At 50.2% G+C, this 16,782-nt stretch overlaps 1 protein-coding gene across 1 annotated transcript in view; it reads right to left on the reverse strand.

The window, feature by feature from the left end:
* ADARB2 (adenosine deaminase, RNA-specific, B2 (non-functional)) overlaps positions 1-16,782 on the reverse strand; it is a 195,154-nt gene that overhangs the window by 160,897 nt on the left and 17,475 nt on the right. The window contains exon 3 of the mRNA XM_011991567.1: positions 4,726-5,615. Within this exon, the coding sequence (XP_011846957.1) occupies positions 4,726-5,615 (890 nt within the window). The remainder of the gene's footprint in view (positions 1-4,725; positions 5,616-16,782) is intronic.

Genomic DNA, 16,782 nt, shown 5'->3' on the forward strand with positions numbered 1-16,782 from the left:
CCCTCGGGCTTTCCTCTCATTATGGTGTCTCTGGTGGGAACAGTTGGGGATGCAAAGCCACTATGATGTCAGTTAGGAGAGAAACCTACGGTTCCCTCAGCCCTTGAGGATTGCTTGGTGAGAATGTGGAGCCAGGTCCATCCAGGAGGTGAAGGCCCAACTCTAGGCTTCTTCTCCCAGGGACTTCACAGACACTTTTTATGTCTTTAATACCTGCATTCCCAGAGCCAAACCCACAGTTTCCAGTTCAAACACCTTGTTCTAGTGCCTTTTCCACTGCCTGGGGATGCCCGAGGTGCCACCCCTCCCTCTCTGGGTTCCCAGTCTCTCTGAGTCTTTATGCAAATATAAAGAACTTCTCGTTGGCAGTGAATAATTCTCACAAGGCTGGGTGGCAGTGGAAAGTTTTTTTTTTCAGCAAAACGAAGATTCTTTTAAAATTTTAAAAAGTCATTCAAGGAACTGTTTGTCTTTCTGAATGCACTAGTTTGGAGTATGGACTGAGTGTGGGAGAGTGCAGGGTGAGGGTGTGTGGACAACAGGGTGTCCGTGCCTGATATGAAAATTTAAAAAACAAAGAAATAAAGGGGGTACTTGAGGATGAAAGATAAACTCACAAACAAGTCGATAAACTTCCTTTTCAGAGTTACTGAGCACACAGGTGACTTTTACTGATTGATTTATTTTTACTGGCATTATAGTGTACTTTATTCTCCTTTCTAAATAGTTTTCATGGAAAGAAAATGCTGAAGAGCGTTCCTTTACGGTTGCATTTTTGCTTAGGATTTCTTTTCATGCTGGGGTGGGGAGCAAACTGAAAAGAGATGTAGGTTTTGTGATTTTATCATTTTTTAGGATGATGTCTCCAAGTAGCACATATTTATATTCTGATACTGTCTTGTTCTTACTTCTGAGTACCCAGTTAACCTAGAGGAGTCTTGAGTGTACTGTAGATGAGGAAAGCATGAGAGATTTGCAATGGGCCAGGCAGGTGCACCTGAGCAGGCACTGCCCCTATCAGCTGATACTCATGGTGACTGGCCTGTAAACCCTCCGCCAGCACTGTAAACCCTACCTGTTTAGGTCTGGTGTGAGTTCTAAGGAATCTGATTAATGCCTGCTTTTGACACTCTGGCTGACTCAGATCCCATGAAGCTGAAGGGTTAGATGAGTCCAATCCTGAGAAACACCCTCAGGTGCAGGAAATAGTGAAAATCAGATGCGGAGAAGCCACACCTGTGATTTTAATCTTTATGAGAATTCATGCTTCTGAACTTCCTCTTTCAAAATCCAGATGACACACAAGTCTATTGTACATCTTTACCACTGGAGAGTGACTTCAGGTGTTTGTAAGGAAGCTGAGATTCTGAATCCCAAGCACCACCACAACGATCACCCTTACAGACACTACTCAGGTCTGCGAGGGCCTTTGGGTGGCCCTGCTTCCTGCGAGCTGTCCTGGCAGGACAGAGAGACTCTTCCCGCCACGGCCCTGCCATTCCAGGCTGAGGCTGTGAGCAGCACCATGACAGGCTCTGGCCGCACTGGCTCTCAACAGCGTGGGTCTCTGACCACTCCACAAGCTGGAAGTGCAGACCGCTGACTTCCCTCGAGAACCCACTGGGTTCCTGCAGGAGGCTCCTCAGAAGTGTCTAAACACACCACTCAAATGATTCGTATGCACCATCACATTGGAAACTTGTTTTCATTGACTGTTACTTAATGAGGAGACTTCCCTCCAGGATGGTTCTGAAGCTTCATTCGTAAGAGCAAGCCTTTGGTGGCGAGCACCGAGCAGACGTGCAGCATCTTTGCTGGCTTCTACCGAAACACCATGTGGATCCAGACGTGGGTTTGTGGTTCTGCACGTGGAAGCCGGCCCTGCATGGGGTGAGCCTGGGACTGTGGGCAGAGAACCCAGGTGCAGAAACTGCATCGTTCCAGCAGGAGGCGCTGCTTCCAGGCTCCCTGGACGGACTCCGGCAGGGCGGCCTTCCCCGCTCCATCCCCGGAGGTGGGACACAGCCCGGGAAAACGCACGGCTTGCCCTCCAGACACCGGTGCTAACAGGGCCGTCAGACAAGGGCCGGGGACTGAGGCCTTTAGGAACTTCAGCTCCAGAGCCCCCATGCGGTGGGACCAGGGGTCTGCCTGAACAGAAGCAAGCTGTGTAGACGGGGGTCCGTGAAGTACAGGCAGGGTTTTGCTGGAAGGTTGGGGCAGAGCAAGGAGGAAAAGCCACATTTACAGCAATTTCTGAAATCTTTTCATTTTTCTCCCCGAATCACATCCATAATATGATTTGAATTTAATAAACTGCTGAAGGTTCCTGGCCCTGAGTCCCAGGGTCCTCCCAGCCCCCGCCCAGTTGTGGGTGCGCGTGGGGAGCGGTAAAAGGGAGGGTAATGGGCTCCTGGAACGCTGCGTGCAGAGCAGTGATGAACGGCCCGAAACCCTCGCGCTGCTCTGCGCCCTTCATCACCCAGTCCGGGTGGTTAGGGACTGTCAGAGAAAAATAATTTAGTGGCCACGGCTCTAACTGATGTGCTGCATTCTGGGGTCAAATGACTATTACAAAGTAGTAGCACTGCCTGGTTTCTCCATCGTAAGAGCTCAGGGCTGACAACATGAAAGCAAAAGGCATTGCAGCCAGAATTCACTGACATCCTTCACATTTTACATGAGTGGGAGGCAGGAGAGGGGCTGGGGAGGGGTGGGGAATGTTTCCTGCTTAACAGATTCAACAGAAGAGTGGCAGGCCCAGCTGGGTGAGCAAAGTATCCCAGCAACAGGGGACACGCCCCAGACCGTGGGTGCTGGGGCTTCTCAGACAAGGTGGCAGGAGACCTGAGCCTGCCAAGGTTGCACCCAAGGTCGTGGGCAGCGTTAGGAGGGCTCTCTCCCAGTGCCCCCCAACCCCCTCCGCCCTTCCCCCCTCCTCCAGGCTGCAAGGGTGAAGTGGCTTCCAGGACGGTCACTGGCTGGCAAGTTTAAGCTACAGACAGTGCAGAAACAGGGTGAAAAAGGAAGAGAGAGGGGAGTAAATAAGAAGGAGGCATAAGAAAAGACGAAGCCAGGCCCCAGCACCCTTGTGAGGAAGTGCCCAGGGACTTATGTGGAAGCCGTTCTTGCTGTCCACCACCTTGTTTTTACTTATGTTGTGTTTTTATTTGAGGATGAGTTTGGACAGTAAGACTGACAGAGATTGCGATCTAAATCCCTCTAACCCACTCCTTAAAATGACCACCAGATGTTCCACAAGTACTTGAAAATGAATGAATGGCTTCCTGAGAGGCAGATGGCTGGGTGTGCCCTACCCCATGCCGGCCAAGAGTTCAACAAGCATTGGTTGACAAGCGAATAGTGAGCACGCAAACCCAGTCACAATTCAAGATGAGGGCTCTGTCACGACGCACGTGGTCTGTGTCACCCTGCAGTCTCCCTGAGCGGCGCCTGGGGTTCGAGTGGGACCTGCATTCATGAAGAGATTTATGATCTCCCCAGGCAAAATAACAGATTCTGTCCTAGGTGTTGGGATGTAACGATGGTAGCGATCACGGCCATAACTTACAATTACTGCATACTTACGACGAGTCCCGCACTGGGCTAAGTGCTTTTTAACTATGTGAAATGTTTCTTTCCTTGATTGATGCCAAAATGAATAAAGATAATTTTCTATATCTGCTACATTAGTGATGCCCACAAATAATTCTGAACATGATAAGAGAAAAGATAATTTGCATAAATCAGCCATTGCAAGACTTGGCAGGATAAGATTGTTTTAAAATGGTATCAGAATAGTTTCTGACAGATATAAGGCAGCAGAATAGGGTCTGGAGGCCCGAACATAAGGCCGGTTGACACTGACTTCCTAGAGCTAAATCAAATGGAAATACTTCAGCGATAACAGGAAATGTCCTCTCCATTTACACAGGGCCTAGGCCGAATAACCAGTGGAAACCTCTAGAGGGTATTTAAACCCCAGAAACTTCTGTAAGGCGCTCTGGGGCCCCTGTGCGCAGGCGCTCCCACCCTGGAGTGCGCTTTCTTTTTTCATAAATCTCTGCTTTTGGTACTTCTTTCTTTCCTTGCTTTGTGGGTTTTGTTCAATTCTTTGTTCAAGGAGCCAAGAACCTGGACACCTTCAACCGGTAACACCCAGACAGAGCTGAGAACATGTGAGTGAAGGTAAACACAGGTTAGAAGGCGGACCCACAGCCGCGCAGGAAGGAACCAGAGGGCTCCTGCCGGGCAGAGTGAGGCCCAGCTCCCTACTCTCGCTCCGGCCTCCTCAGCCTCCCAGCGCGGTTCTCTCTTGGACCAGGGACCCCGTCTGGATCCTGCGGGACTGGGCGGCCTCCCCGGCTGCACCCAGGCACAGGGCGCCTCCCTGGTGGAAAACTTGACCCCAATTGTACCCGGCACGACCATCCGACCCCACGCGTGGAGACCCAGCCACCCACGAGGCCTGGAACGGGGGAACCGTCCCTCCCCCTGCAGACAGAGGCACCCCGGCAGCTCCCCACCGGCCTCGCCGTCTCCTCCCGGGCAGCCGCATCGTCACCCTCAAAACCGCCGGCAGCACCTGCTCTCCGGTCGCCTCGCCAGCCCGGGGGGACATTCTTTCCCCTCCCGCTCCACGCGGCCGCTCCTTCCCCGAGAAGCCCGGACGCCAATCCCCACAGGGAAATGTCGGGGTCCTCCCGCGCCCCCCGCGCCCCTCACCTGCGGCATTGGCGTCCTCCTGGCCCTGCCGGGTGCGTGGCCGGGCATCTGGATGTCGAAAAGCGCCTGCAGCGCGGCCTGCGCGGCCTGACCCCGGGCCAGCTTCTTGCTGCGCCCCGAGCCCTCGAACGTCCTGCCATCCACGCTCACGGCCATCACGAAGCTCCGCGCCCGCCGCTCAGCCGGTTCCGCCAGACACACGTAGCGCAGCCCAGCGCGCAGGCGGTTCAGCAGCACCACGGGATTGCGCTCCCCAGGGGCCGCGGGGGTCGCGGGGGTCGGGCCCACCAGGTCCAGCGCGCGGCACAGCAGCCGCCGTCGCCCGTAGGCCGCGGACAGAAGCGCGGCGTCCCCGGGGCGGCCTCCCGAGAGACCGGGGCGTGGCGCCGGAGGCTCGAACTCCTGGAAGAGCGTGTCGGGGAAATCCGCCTGGTCAGAGGTGAAGTCCGTGCCGGGGCCCGGGCCGCCGCCCATGGCCAGATGCGCCTGGCAGGCGTTGGGGAACTGCACGAAGGACCTGAGCGCCAGCTCGGCCGCGCGCATCTTGGCCTTCTTCTTGGTGGGGCCCGTGCCCTCGAACGTGAGCCCGTTCACCTCCACCGCCACCGCGAAGACCGGGGCGTGCACCGGGCCCGTCTGCGACACTGTCCGGTACTGCAGGCCCGGCCTCAGCTCGTGCAGCTGCACCAGCGCGTTCTTGGGCGCCACCGACCACGACAGCTTCTTCCAGACCAGCTGCAGTTTGCACAAGTGTCCTCCATTCCCCTCCTCCAGCGGCCGCTTCCTCTTCGCACTGGGGGCACCGCCCCGGGCCCGGTCCCCCAGGGGCGGTGGCCGCGCGGCCAGGTTGCCCACATTGCGGTTCTCCTTCACCTCCGCGCTGCTGGTACCTGGAGGGGAGAACAGACCAGTCAGGACCCTGGGCGAGCGCCGGCAGGTCGATGGGAACAGCAGGCACTCCCCTAGGGTCCGAGTCCCTTGTCCCCAGGCCAGGCCTGAGAAATGACTGTGGCCACTAGAGGGAGGGAGCCCCTGGGGGGCCTATGGCCCATGAGGGGAAGCAGCGTCCCTGGTCCCTTGCTGAGGGCCTGTGGCTGGGAGCTGCCCTCCTCCGGGCTGGCTCCTGCTCTAAGTGCGGCTGTGTACCCCAAACAGACAAGCGCCCCTGACTTTGGACAAGTTTTGAGCAATGTCAAAGGTCAGAGAGGCCTTTCCTGGGGTGGTGTGGTCTAGTATCCCCCTTCCGACTTGCTACAGGGACCTCCAGGCCCGGAGACCAGTGTCCCCCCAACACTGAGGGGCAGGGTGTCCAGCCCCCAAACTCTACTTCCTCATTCACAGCCAGAGGTGAGACAGGTGGCGTCTCCTGAGACCTCCCTGGAGGGAAGGATAGGAGCCCGCCCAGGTGAGGCACCGCGGCCTTGGGGTGAGTCCCGGTCTTTCTCCAGGGAGGAGGGGCACACCTATTCCGTAACTACGGTCAGTCCTCTGTATTCCTGAGTTCCCCATCTATGGATTCAACTAACTGTGGAGAGAAGGTATTCGGGAGAAAATGGATGAATCACTACGGAACGTGTACAGACTTTTTTCTTGTTATCATTCTCTAAACAATACAGTATAACAACGATTTGCATGGCATTTACATTGTATTAGGCAGTATGCGACATTCAGAGATGACTTAAAGTACAGGCACCCCCTCCTTGTTTGGCTTCCCAGGTATCGTGTTATTTACTAATCCGAGGTTTGTGGCAACCCTGAGTTGAGCAACTCTGTCAGCACCATTATCCCATGCCATGTGCTCACTTTATGCCTCTGTGTCACATTTTGGTGATTTTTTTTTTTTTTTGAGATGGAATCTCACTCTGTTGCCCAGGTTGGAGTGCAGTGGCACGATCTCTGCCCACTGCAACCTCTGTCTCCCAGATTCAAGCGGTTCTTCTGCCTCAGCCTCCTTAGTAGCTGGGATTACAGGCACACACCACCACGTCTGGCTAATTTTTATATTTTTGTAGAGATGGATTTCGCCATGTTAGCTAGGCTGGTCTCGAACTCCTGACCTCAGGTGATCCGCCCGCCTCCATCTCCCAAAGTGCTGAGATTATGGATGAGAGTCACCGCACCTGGCCACATTTCGGTAATTCTCAAAATATTTCAAAGTTTCCCGTTATTGTATCTGTTATGGTGCCCTCTGCTGTGTGATCTTTGATGTTACTATGGTGGTTGTCATGAACCACACCCATTTAAGATGGTAAACTTAGTAAGTGTTGTGTGTGTTCCGACTGCTCCACCAGCTGGCTCTTCCCTCATCTCTCCCTCTGCTTGGGCCTCCCTGAGAAGCCCCAATATTGAAATTAGGCCACTTAATAACCATGCAGTGACCCCTTAGTGTTTAGTGAAAGGAAGAGTCAGTCCTCTCTCATTTTAAATCAAAGGTAGGGAGGGAGGCATGACGATAGCCAAGATGGGTCAAAAGCTGGCCCCTGGCAGGAACCCAGGCCACTCGCTTGGTTTCTGCCCCTGGGAGTCTTACCACCTTCATGAGACAGGCAAGCACTTTAAAAAGACCTGTAATGTCCCAGTGTTTTCAGGGTAGGTACCAGGGGTCGGTGGTCAGGAGCACAAGCACAGCTCCTTTGGAATGCATTTTGGGAGCGTCGGGCAAGAATAAAGAAACACACGCCTTACTCAGCAATTCTGCCACTGGAGATGCGTCCTACAGAAACCTTCATACACAGAGGCAGAGCTGAACAAAGGTGGGCACTGCAGCATGCTTTCACAAAACTGAAAACTTTGAAAATGCCCAAGTTTCTATGGTTAGAGGAATGATGAGTAATCAGTGATATAATCACACTACAGAATATATAGAATACTGTATAGCAGTTGCGTCTAATGGACTACGTCTGTATGCTTCCACGTAGATGAATCTCAAGAAATAGGATGCCAGATAGTAAAATTGACTTGCAAAATAGCCCATAGGGTAGGATATTACTATTATAAGAACACCAACGTTCTATATTCTTCATGCAGTCATCCATCTGTGACAAAGCTGCTGATGTGTGGGTAATAAAGATCCAGTCCGGTCTCCCCTGGGGAGTGCAGGAGGGCAGTGCAATGAGGGGCTGGGGGTGACTTCACGTGTGACTGCGGTGCTTTATTTCTTTTGCAGAAAATATTCTGAAGTCAATTTAGCAAAATCATCATTTGCCAGCCAGGGTGATGGATGCATTTGATGATGATTTCATTTTTCCGGACTGACCATCCTGGACCACTGTTTTCTGGCAAAGCTGTTCCATTAGGGAATCTCAGCCATGGATGACCCCACAACCTGCTGGGTCCATACTGCCCTCACTGGTGAATGTGCTTCTGGAAGGCTCCATGCAGGTTTACCACAAAATACAAACTTACGGTAGTGAGCTGCGCCATTGCCCCTCCCTGAGGCCTGACCCCTGCAGAACCAGACTTTGTTGTTTCTCATTGCCCCCGTCATCCCTGGGGAGTGTGTTAATGCCCGATTTTCTCAGTGAGGAAGTTCCTTTACTGAGGTTGCAGAGTTTGTTAGCTGGTCGAGGTGCAGTTCAGTCCCAGGCATCGGATCACTCTCATCTGTGTTGTTGCTATAAAGGTGATTTTATGGAAACTGATTACTTCCATCATTGTCTTGGCCTCTGTACAGTAAAACCCTTTTCTGGGCTCTCCGGAAGAGGAAGAGGAAGCTGAACCCACAGGCTGCCCCACGTGTGACCGAATGGTGAGCTGTGCCAGGTAAGAACACACAGGCTTCCCCTCACTCACCGGCTTCGTCCATGGAGAGAGGCTCTTCTGCTGGGTGTGGATGAGTTTTTTCCATTAAGCAAGTGGAAACTTGAGGCAATTTTCACAGCTAACCCACAGTTTAGAAATAGAGGTTGAGTGTGGCTGGATGTTGACACGTGGACTTGCTGGCCATGTGGCCCGAAAGCCAAGCAGGAATGAGACCTAGCTGGCCCAGCCCCACGTTCCCTGCCCCTCAGCTTATGACATCATTGTTGGAGAATAATAAAAACATACATTTCACAAGCACAAAAGATGCCTTTGAAAATCGGGCACCTTCGCGAGGTATCCTGACACTGGAGAATGTTCTTTCAGGTTGCACGCTGCCTGCCCATTCAGCTCGGGGTGGAACCATCCGTCTCTTGGCCTCAACTATCATTACCATCTGGGTGCTCCTGCAGAAGGCTCTCGGCTCTGCTTTAAAAGTGCTCTCTGTTTGCTAAAATCTCTATTTCTCATTTGAATTTTCCGAATTGTGAGGTGGCTCTGTTGTTTTCTCTGGCAATTGTGTCTAAAAAGTATTAGGTTTGGGGAGGTAATTTTGTTAAAATGTGGATCCGAGAGCTTGATCAGTATAGGTGCACAACGTTCATTTACAGTTGATGGCAGTAGAAACAGTTACCTTCTAAGGAGAAAGTGCTGAGTGCAAATGCTTTTGCTAGTCATTATGCACTTTGGGTATACATATAGCAATGAACTCTACTGTTTAGTGTGTTTCAGGCCAAGGGTTAGCAGATGAGATTAACCATGTGATTTTCCAATTTGAACTTAAAGATGGAGCAAAAAACCCAACACGGTCAACTCCCCAACCCCATACCAGACTGCATATAAATTTGCTTGGTACTCTGTAATTTCTTATTGATTTCTCGCAAGGTGGAGATGGACGAGACGGCCAGTGTGATTACAGTATGACCTTTGCTGGATCTTGGATTGGAACTCACGGAGCAACGCTTTGCCTCTAGCTGCACCGAACGCCTCTTTCTGATTCAATGTCCTATGACTCTCAGAATTAAAGTTTTCCATGGCATAAACCATGAATGTCAGATCATGGTATGAGGGCCTCTTTCATGATAGTCAATAATTAATAATAACAGCATACTTCAGGGGCCTGTCCTGGACACACCAGCTGGGCCCTCTGGGGGTGATATCACCCGATTAGGGTTCGGACTCCTCTGCACAGGCCCCGATTCCCATTTCCCTGATGTGGGGGCCTAGCACAGAGGCCACAGTCCAGTGGTGGCCTCTGCATGGAGCTGTGGGGAATGGGGGTGCAGCGAGTGCCGCTCTGGGCTCTGCTCCATTGTTCACGGCTGTGTGACCCTGGACAAGTCCCTCAGTCTGGCCAACTGATTTTTTAAGACAGAAAATGAAAATTTAAAAAAGATTTGCCTTATAAGGTTCTTACAGGGATGAATGGAGGCAGCACATCTAATGGGCTGAGCGAGAGTCGGCCGTGGGGGAACATTGGATGCATTTTGAAAACACAGCAGGGAAATGGCGGGGCAGACACTTCTCACCCCCCTCTCACCGCGTCTCGCCCACCTTGCTTCTCTCTCTCCGGGTCCCGGTTCTCTCTCTGCTCATCTTTTTCCCTGAGCTTCTCCGTGCACTTTACAGGAATTCCAGGGCACCTGGAAGAAGGGTTTCCAGGGCCTCACGTCTGTGAGTCACGAGCTGTGGCGGGGGTCGCATCTCCCGCCTTGAGAGTTTTTGAGGGAGTTTTGCTCCCTCAGAAGGGCCGAGAGCAGCATGAGCTTTTCCACACACAACAAAGCCTCCCCTCTGTCCCTGGTTGGCAAGGCAAGAGTTCGTTCTCACAAAACCTTCCAGAACCTACTGGGTCAGGTAACAGTGCAGGTGCCTGAGGCATACGAAGGGAAAAACAGGCTTTGCCTTTTTGTTCCTTGGGCCCAAGTGGGACGAGCCTGACACTGTGACCCTGTGGCAGTCGTGGGGCTGGGCTCGGTGAGGGTGGGAACGGAGCTCACCCTGTGGTCCTGTGGCAGTCGTGGGGCTGGGCTGGGTGAGGGTGGGAGCGGAGCTCACCGTGTGGTCCTGTGGCAGTCGTGGGGCCGGGCTCAGTGAGGGTGGGAGCTGACCCTTGGGGAGTGGCGCTCTGGGCTCTGAGGCTGTCGGCGGATGGAGGAGCTCAGGCCCAGGTGCTGCCCTGCTGGCCTCTTGCTGTAGTGACTTCGTGTGAACCACTCGCGGCTTTAACGCTGACTTTACAAATTAACGTTGGTATTAAATGTGTTACACTTTCCTGCCTGACCCAGGAAATTATTCTCATTTTTTTCCTCCATATAATCAACAGGTTTCTCACACTCAGTCGTCATATATAAAAACCTAGAGATAAAACATCAGGAGACCAGGAAAACACCAGGCTCTAAGTAGAAAGCTATTGATAGAAAGCTATTGTTGATGCACCTGCTTGGTGGGTCTCAGAGCCCAATTCCTGCACTCACCAGGGTCTCTACTTAACAGGCTACACCCTGGGGGTGAGGGGAGCTGGGGGACTGTCTTCCTCCCCTCTTCATGCTGCTTGTGGAAGTTACCCCCTGGGTTGTGTCCCAAACCCCTCACTCTTTGTCTGTGTGCTCCGAGTCTGGGTGTTCCCAAAGGCCAGCAGGGAAGATGATAGCAGCTGTTACCTACACAAAAGGCAGTGGAAGGTGCCAGTGTTCATTTATTTGACTGTGGTAACTACTTCACCAAGTGTAAGTGTAACAAAACATCATGATGTACACCTGAAATATACACAATAAAACCCACAATAAAATATATTAAAAAAAGTCAGCCTGACTTAGGCTCATGAAGCCTGATTAGCCCACCGATGGGCAGCTCTGCCCTTGCTCCGAGAGGCTAGGCATGGCCACGCCCCTCCTGAGTCATCCCCTCTGTCTCTGATCCTCAGAGCAGGCACACTGAGCTTTTCCCTGGCTCCCACTTTTTGCATTTTGTCCTTGTCTTCTCTAGGGAAGCTGTCTCCAAAGCTCGGTGCACAGATTGGTGAATGGACTTGTCTCTGGGGCACAGAGGTGGATTCCAGAGGCTGGGTGCTGGCAGTGTGACCTGACCCGTCACACAGTTCACAAATGGAACCTACTACACGGGCCTTGCTAGATCAATGGAGATGGTGCGTGTAACAGTTTTAGCGTGATCTGTCAAATGTTGCAGACACTCCGAATGCGTGATTTCAGCAACACATCAAAAAGATGATTCATCATGAGCAAGTGGGTTTTATTCCAGAAATGCAAGGATGAATCCACCTCTACAACAAATCCATAAATGTGATTTACCACACAAATGGAACTAAAAACAAAAACCATATGGTCATCTCAATAGATCTATAAAAGGCATTCGATAAAATCCAACATCCCTTTATGATAAAAACCGTCAACAAACTAGGCATTGTAGACACATACCTCAAAATAATAAGAGCCATCTATGACAAACCCACAGCCAATGTCACCCTTAATGGGGAAAAGTTGAAAGCATTTCCCTAAGGACTGGAACAAGATGATGTCCACTCTCACCACTTCTACTTAAAATAGTACTAGAAGTCATAACCAGAGCAATCGGGCAAGAGAAAGAAATAAAAGACACCCAAATGGAAAACAGGAAGTGAAGCTATCTCTGTTCCCTGATGACATACATGTGTGTTATGTATACCTGGAAAACCCTAAAGACTCCTCTAAAAGACTCCTCGATTTGATAAATGACTTCAGTAAAGTTTCAGGATACAAAATCAATGTACAAAAATTAGTAGCATTTCTATACATCAATAACGTTTAAGCTGAGAACCAAATCAAGAACTCAATACCATTTACAATAGTCACACACACACAATAAAATACCTAGGAATAAATTTAACCAAGGAGGTGGAAGACAGCTACAAGGAGAGCTACAAAATACTGATGAAAGAAATTGTAAAAGACACGAAAAAATGGAAAACCATCCTATGCTCATGGATTGGAAGAATTAATATTGATAAAATGTCTATATTACCCAAAGCAATAGGCAGATTCAATGCAGTCTCTGTCAAATTCCAACATTATTTTTCATAGAATTAGAAAAAACAATCCTAAAGTTCATATAAAACCAAAACAGACCCTGAATAGCTAAAGCAGTCCCAAGAAAAAGAACCAATCCAGATGCATCACATTGCCAGACTTTAAATTATACTACAAGTCTATAGTAACAACAGGATGGTATTGGTACAAAGATAGACACATAGACCCGTGGAACAGAGTAGAGAACCTGGAAATAAAGTGGCTCATCTCCAGCCATCTGATCCTCAACAGAGCTTACAAAAATTAACAATGGGGAAAGGACATCCTAGTCAATAAATGGTGCTGGGAAATTGGCTATCCATATGCAGAAGAATGAAACTGGACCCCTATCTCTCATCATACACAAAAATTAATTCAAGGATGGTTTAAAGACTTAAACATAGGACCTGAAACTATAAAAGTTAGAAGAAAACCTAGGAAAAACTTCTGGACATTGACCTGGCAAAAGATTTATGATGAAGGCCCCAAAAGGAAATGCACAAACCAAGAAATAGACAAAGTGGACTTAATTAAACTAACAAGCTTCTGCACAGCAAAACAAAACAAAAGGAAAAAAAAAAAACCAAAACAGGAAACAGACAACCTACAAAATGGGATAAAATATTTGCAAATTATGCCTCTGACAAAGTACTAATATCCAGAATCTAGATGGAATTCAAATAACTTAGTAAGAAAAAACCAAACAACTCCACGAAAAATTGGGCAAATGGCATGAAGAGACCATTTCTCAAAAGAAAAAATATAAGCAACTAACAAACATATGATAAAATGCTCAACATCATAGGGGAAATGCAAATTAAAATCACACTGAGATATCATCGTACCCCAGTCAGAATGGCTATTATTAAAAAGTTAAAAAAAAAAAAATCCAACATGTTTGTGTGGATGCAGAGAAAAGGGATTGCTTGTGCATTGTTGGTGGAAATGTAAACTAATTCAACTTCTATGGAAAACAGTATAGCGATTTCTCAAGGAACTAAGAATAGAACCACCATTTGACCCAGCAATTGTACTGCTGGGCATCTACCCAAAGGAAAAGAAAATCGTTACATAAAAAAGACACCTGTGTGTGTATGTTCACCTCAGCACTATTGACAATAGCAAAGACATGGAACCAACCTAAATGTCCATCAACAGTGGATGGATAAAGAAAATGTAGTACATATACACCATGGAATACTATGTATCCATAAAAAAGAGTAAAATTATGTCCTTTGCGGCATTGTGAATGGAGCTGGAGGCCATTATCCTAAATGAACTAAGTCAGAAACAGAAAAGCAAATACTGTACGTTCTCACTTATGAGCGGGAACTAAACCATGGGTACACATGGACATAAAGATGGAAACAACAGATACTGAGGACTTGAGAAGCGGGGAGAATAGGAGATGGGTAAGGTTTGACAAATAAGCTATCAGTACAAGGTTCACTATTTGGGTAATGGGTACACTAGCAGCCCAGTCCCCACCGGGGTGCGGTATACCCACGGGATGGTATACGCATGGGACGGTATACCCACGGGACGGTATACCCACGGGACAGTATACCCATGCACAGGTATCCCTAAGCCTAAAATAAAATGAAATGAAATTTAAAAAAAGTTTTGGCATGACCTACCAAATGTTGCAGACCCTCAGAACACATTAATCATGACCGCAAAAGACACTGTAAGCCGCCAACACCTTTTGAGAGCATGAAGAGGGAGGTGTGGGGCCCATCTCCCAGGGTGGTGCCGGGGATTTGGGATCAAGGGGTTTGAGGGGCCTGCATTATAAAAATGATGTGATTCTGAAAATGCATTATTTGCATTTGGAACAATTCAAATGGACAATTCAAAATAGAATATAAGAGTTGGTGATTCCTTTAGTCCACTCCGAAATTTATTATCCCAAATAATTATTATTCTAGCCAGTCATAATTGCATACTCATAGTATATTAGAGCTGGGTGTAGGACTGCAAGAAACTCATGTGCTTACACCAGGGCAGACGGGGAACCACTTGCTATGTCAGCTGCACATCAGGATTCTTAGAAAGGTTTAGCATGTAACCAAGGAGATGAAAGATATCTACAAGGAGAGCTACAAAACACTGATAAAAGAAACGGTAGACACAAACAAATGGAAAACCATCCCATGCTCATGGATTGGAAGAATCAATATTGCTAAAATGTCCATATTGCCCCAAACACTAGTAGACTCAACGCCATCCCCCTGTCAAATGGCCACAGTTATTTTTCACAGAACTAGAAAAAGCAATCCTAAAGTTCACATGGAATCAAAACAGATCCCAACTAGCCAAAGCATTCTGAGAAGAACAGAAGAGAAGAATATCACTGTCTGTCTGTCTCCGTGTCTCTCCCTGTCTTTGTCTCGCTGTGTCTGTCTCTATCTCTGACACACGCACACACACACACACGCACGCACGCACGCACCTCGTTGGATAAGGCTCCTCAGAGTCACTCACTCAGACTGGAAACAGATTCTTATCAACCCCTGGCGGGCTCCAGCTGGTAAACAGCGCCTGAGTGTGTAACGTAACCAGTGTGTGTACGAGTGTGTGCCTGAGCATGTGCCTGTGAGTGTATCTGTAATTGTGCATGTGTACATGTAAGTGTGACTGTGTGTATGCATGTGTGTGTGCATTTGTGTGCACACCTACATCAGTCCGGTGGGAAATGGCAGCGAGCAAGGCAGAAAGCAGGATGGCATGGTGGCCCTGGGGGGACAGCACAGCTCCCCTGCCCTCTTGCCCTCAATGGGGCTCACACCACACTTCTTCTCCCTGGAAAATTCCTGATGTGGACTCCACACACCTTTCCTAATGAAACCCGCTCCCAGTGAGGCTCCGTGGGTGGCATCCCGGCCGCCCACACCCTGGCATGTCCTGCTGCCTCTGCACCCCAGCCAAGAACCTCATTCTGGAGACCTCCTAGAATGAGGCATCTGTGAACTGTGGCTTCTCTGAGGTCTTTGTGAGGCACCAGGTTTTCAGAGAGCTGCACATATCCTTCCGCTGTAGAAATTAGATAAAAGCAGGCAAATAATTTGGAACTATTAGATAAATACCACAAACCACAGTAATAGGATGATGATGAGCACTTTGAAAACTCAGGGAGGCATCTGCATGGGAAAATGCAAAATGAAATGATTTCCATCCACTTCTCTCACGGGCGTTCTCCTGAGCCTCAAACGCGAATGACCTTGTTTGATACAGTGTCCGGAAATGTGCTAAGTTTAAAGTTTTCATGCGTTAAAGGACAGCATTTGGCGGAGAAAGCCCAACGTTTTATATTGTCATGACTGTGGTGAAACTTTTGCTTTCCAAGTGAAAGCTGTTCTGGCCGTGCAAAGCCGGATGGCCTAGGCTGCTGCTCTTCATAGGCGGAGAGCAGGTGTGGGTGGGGCCGGGCCTGGTGGTTCTGCCCCCCGTCCGCCCCCCGTCCGCCCCCCGTCCGCGGAGTGCAGGGCTGCGCTTGCTCCAGAGCTCAGGCGTCCTCTCCTCTGGCTCCCGCTGGCGTCCTCTGCTGGGCCGTTTGCACGCCCGGCTTCCCCTGTGCGGCGTCACTGGGACCGCCCGCATCACTAATAACGACGCTGCGTGTCTGCGGGTCAGACGGGCTCCTGGGAGCCAGCCAGGCGGCGCGCCACGCTACATTGGAAGAGATAATGTTGTTCCTGGTGAAGGTTATTCTGCGGCCGAGCAGCTCTTTTCCCTCCATGAAGCCCCGCTGAGGGACGGGAAGGCAGGTGCCTGGGTTCTCCAGGGCACAGCAGAGGTTCTGTAAGCGGCAGGAGGCAGGCTGGGGCCGGGGGTGGGAGGCAGTGGCTCCTGGCATTTGCGGAGTGGACACTGGCAGGCTGGGCAGCGGCAGAAGGGCCTCCTTCAAAGACCCATCACGCAGGACCCCACGGGGCTGGGCCTGTGGTGTGTGGGACTCAGGAAGGAGCAGGTGCGCCTGTCGGGAGACCTCCTTCCGGCACAGCTCCAGGGCCCAGGGCCGTCTTTGTGCCGGGCAGCCTTGGGCTCACCTGGTCAGAACTGGGTTGGATCCCACCCTCTGCGCAGTGGTCAGCAGAGGGTTGACAGAGACCAGATGGCAGGAACTCATGACTGCTCAGCGTTGGAAGAGAAAGCTCCTCAGAGTTAACTGCCCCAGGCAGACACGCCTTACAAA

The sequence above is a fragment of the Mandrillus leucophaeus genome, unplaced genomic scaffold (genome assembly GCF_000951045.1).
Source record: "Mandrillus leucophaeus isolate KB7577 unplaced genomic scaffold, Mleu.le_1.0 Scaffold399, whole genome shotgun sequence".
Lineage (NCBI taxonomy): Eukaryota > Metazoa > Chordata > Mammalia > Primates > Cercopithecidae > Mandrillus > Mandrillus leucophaeus.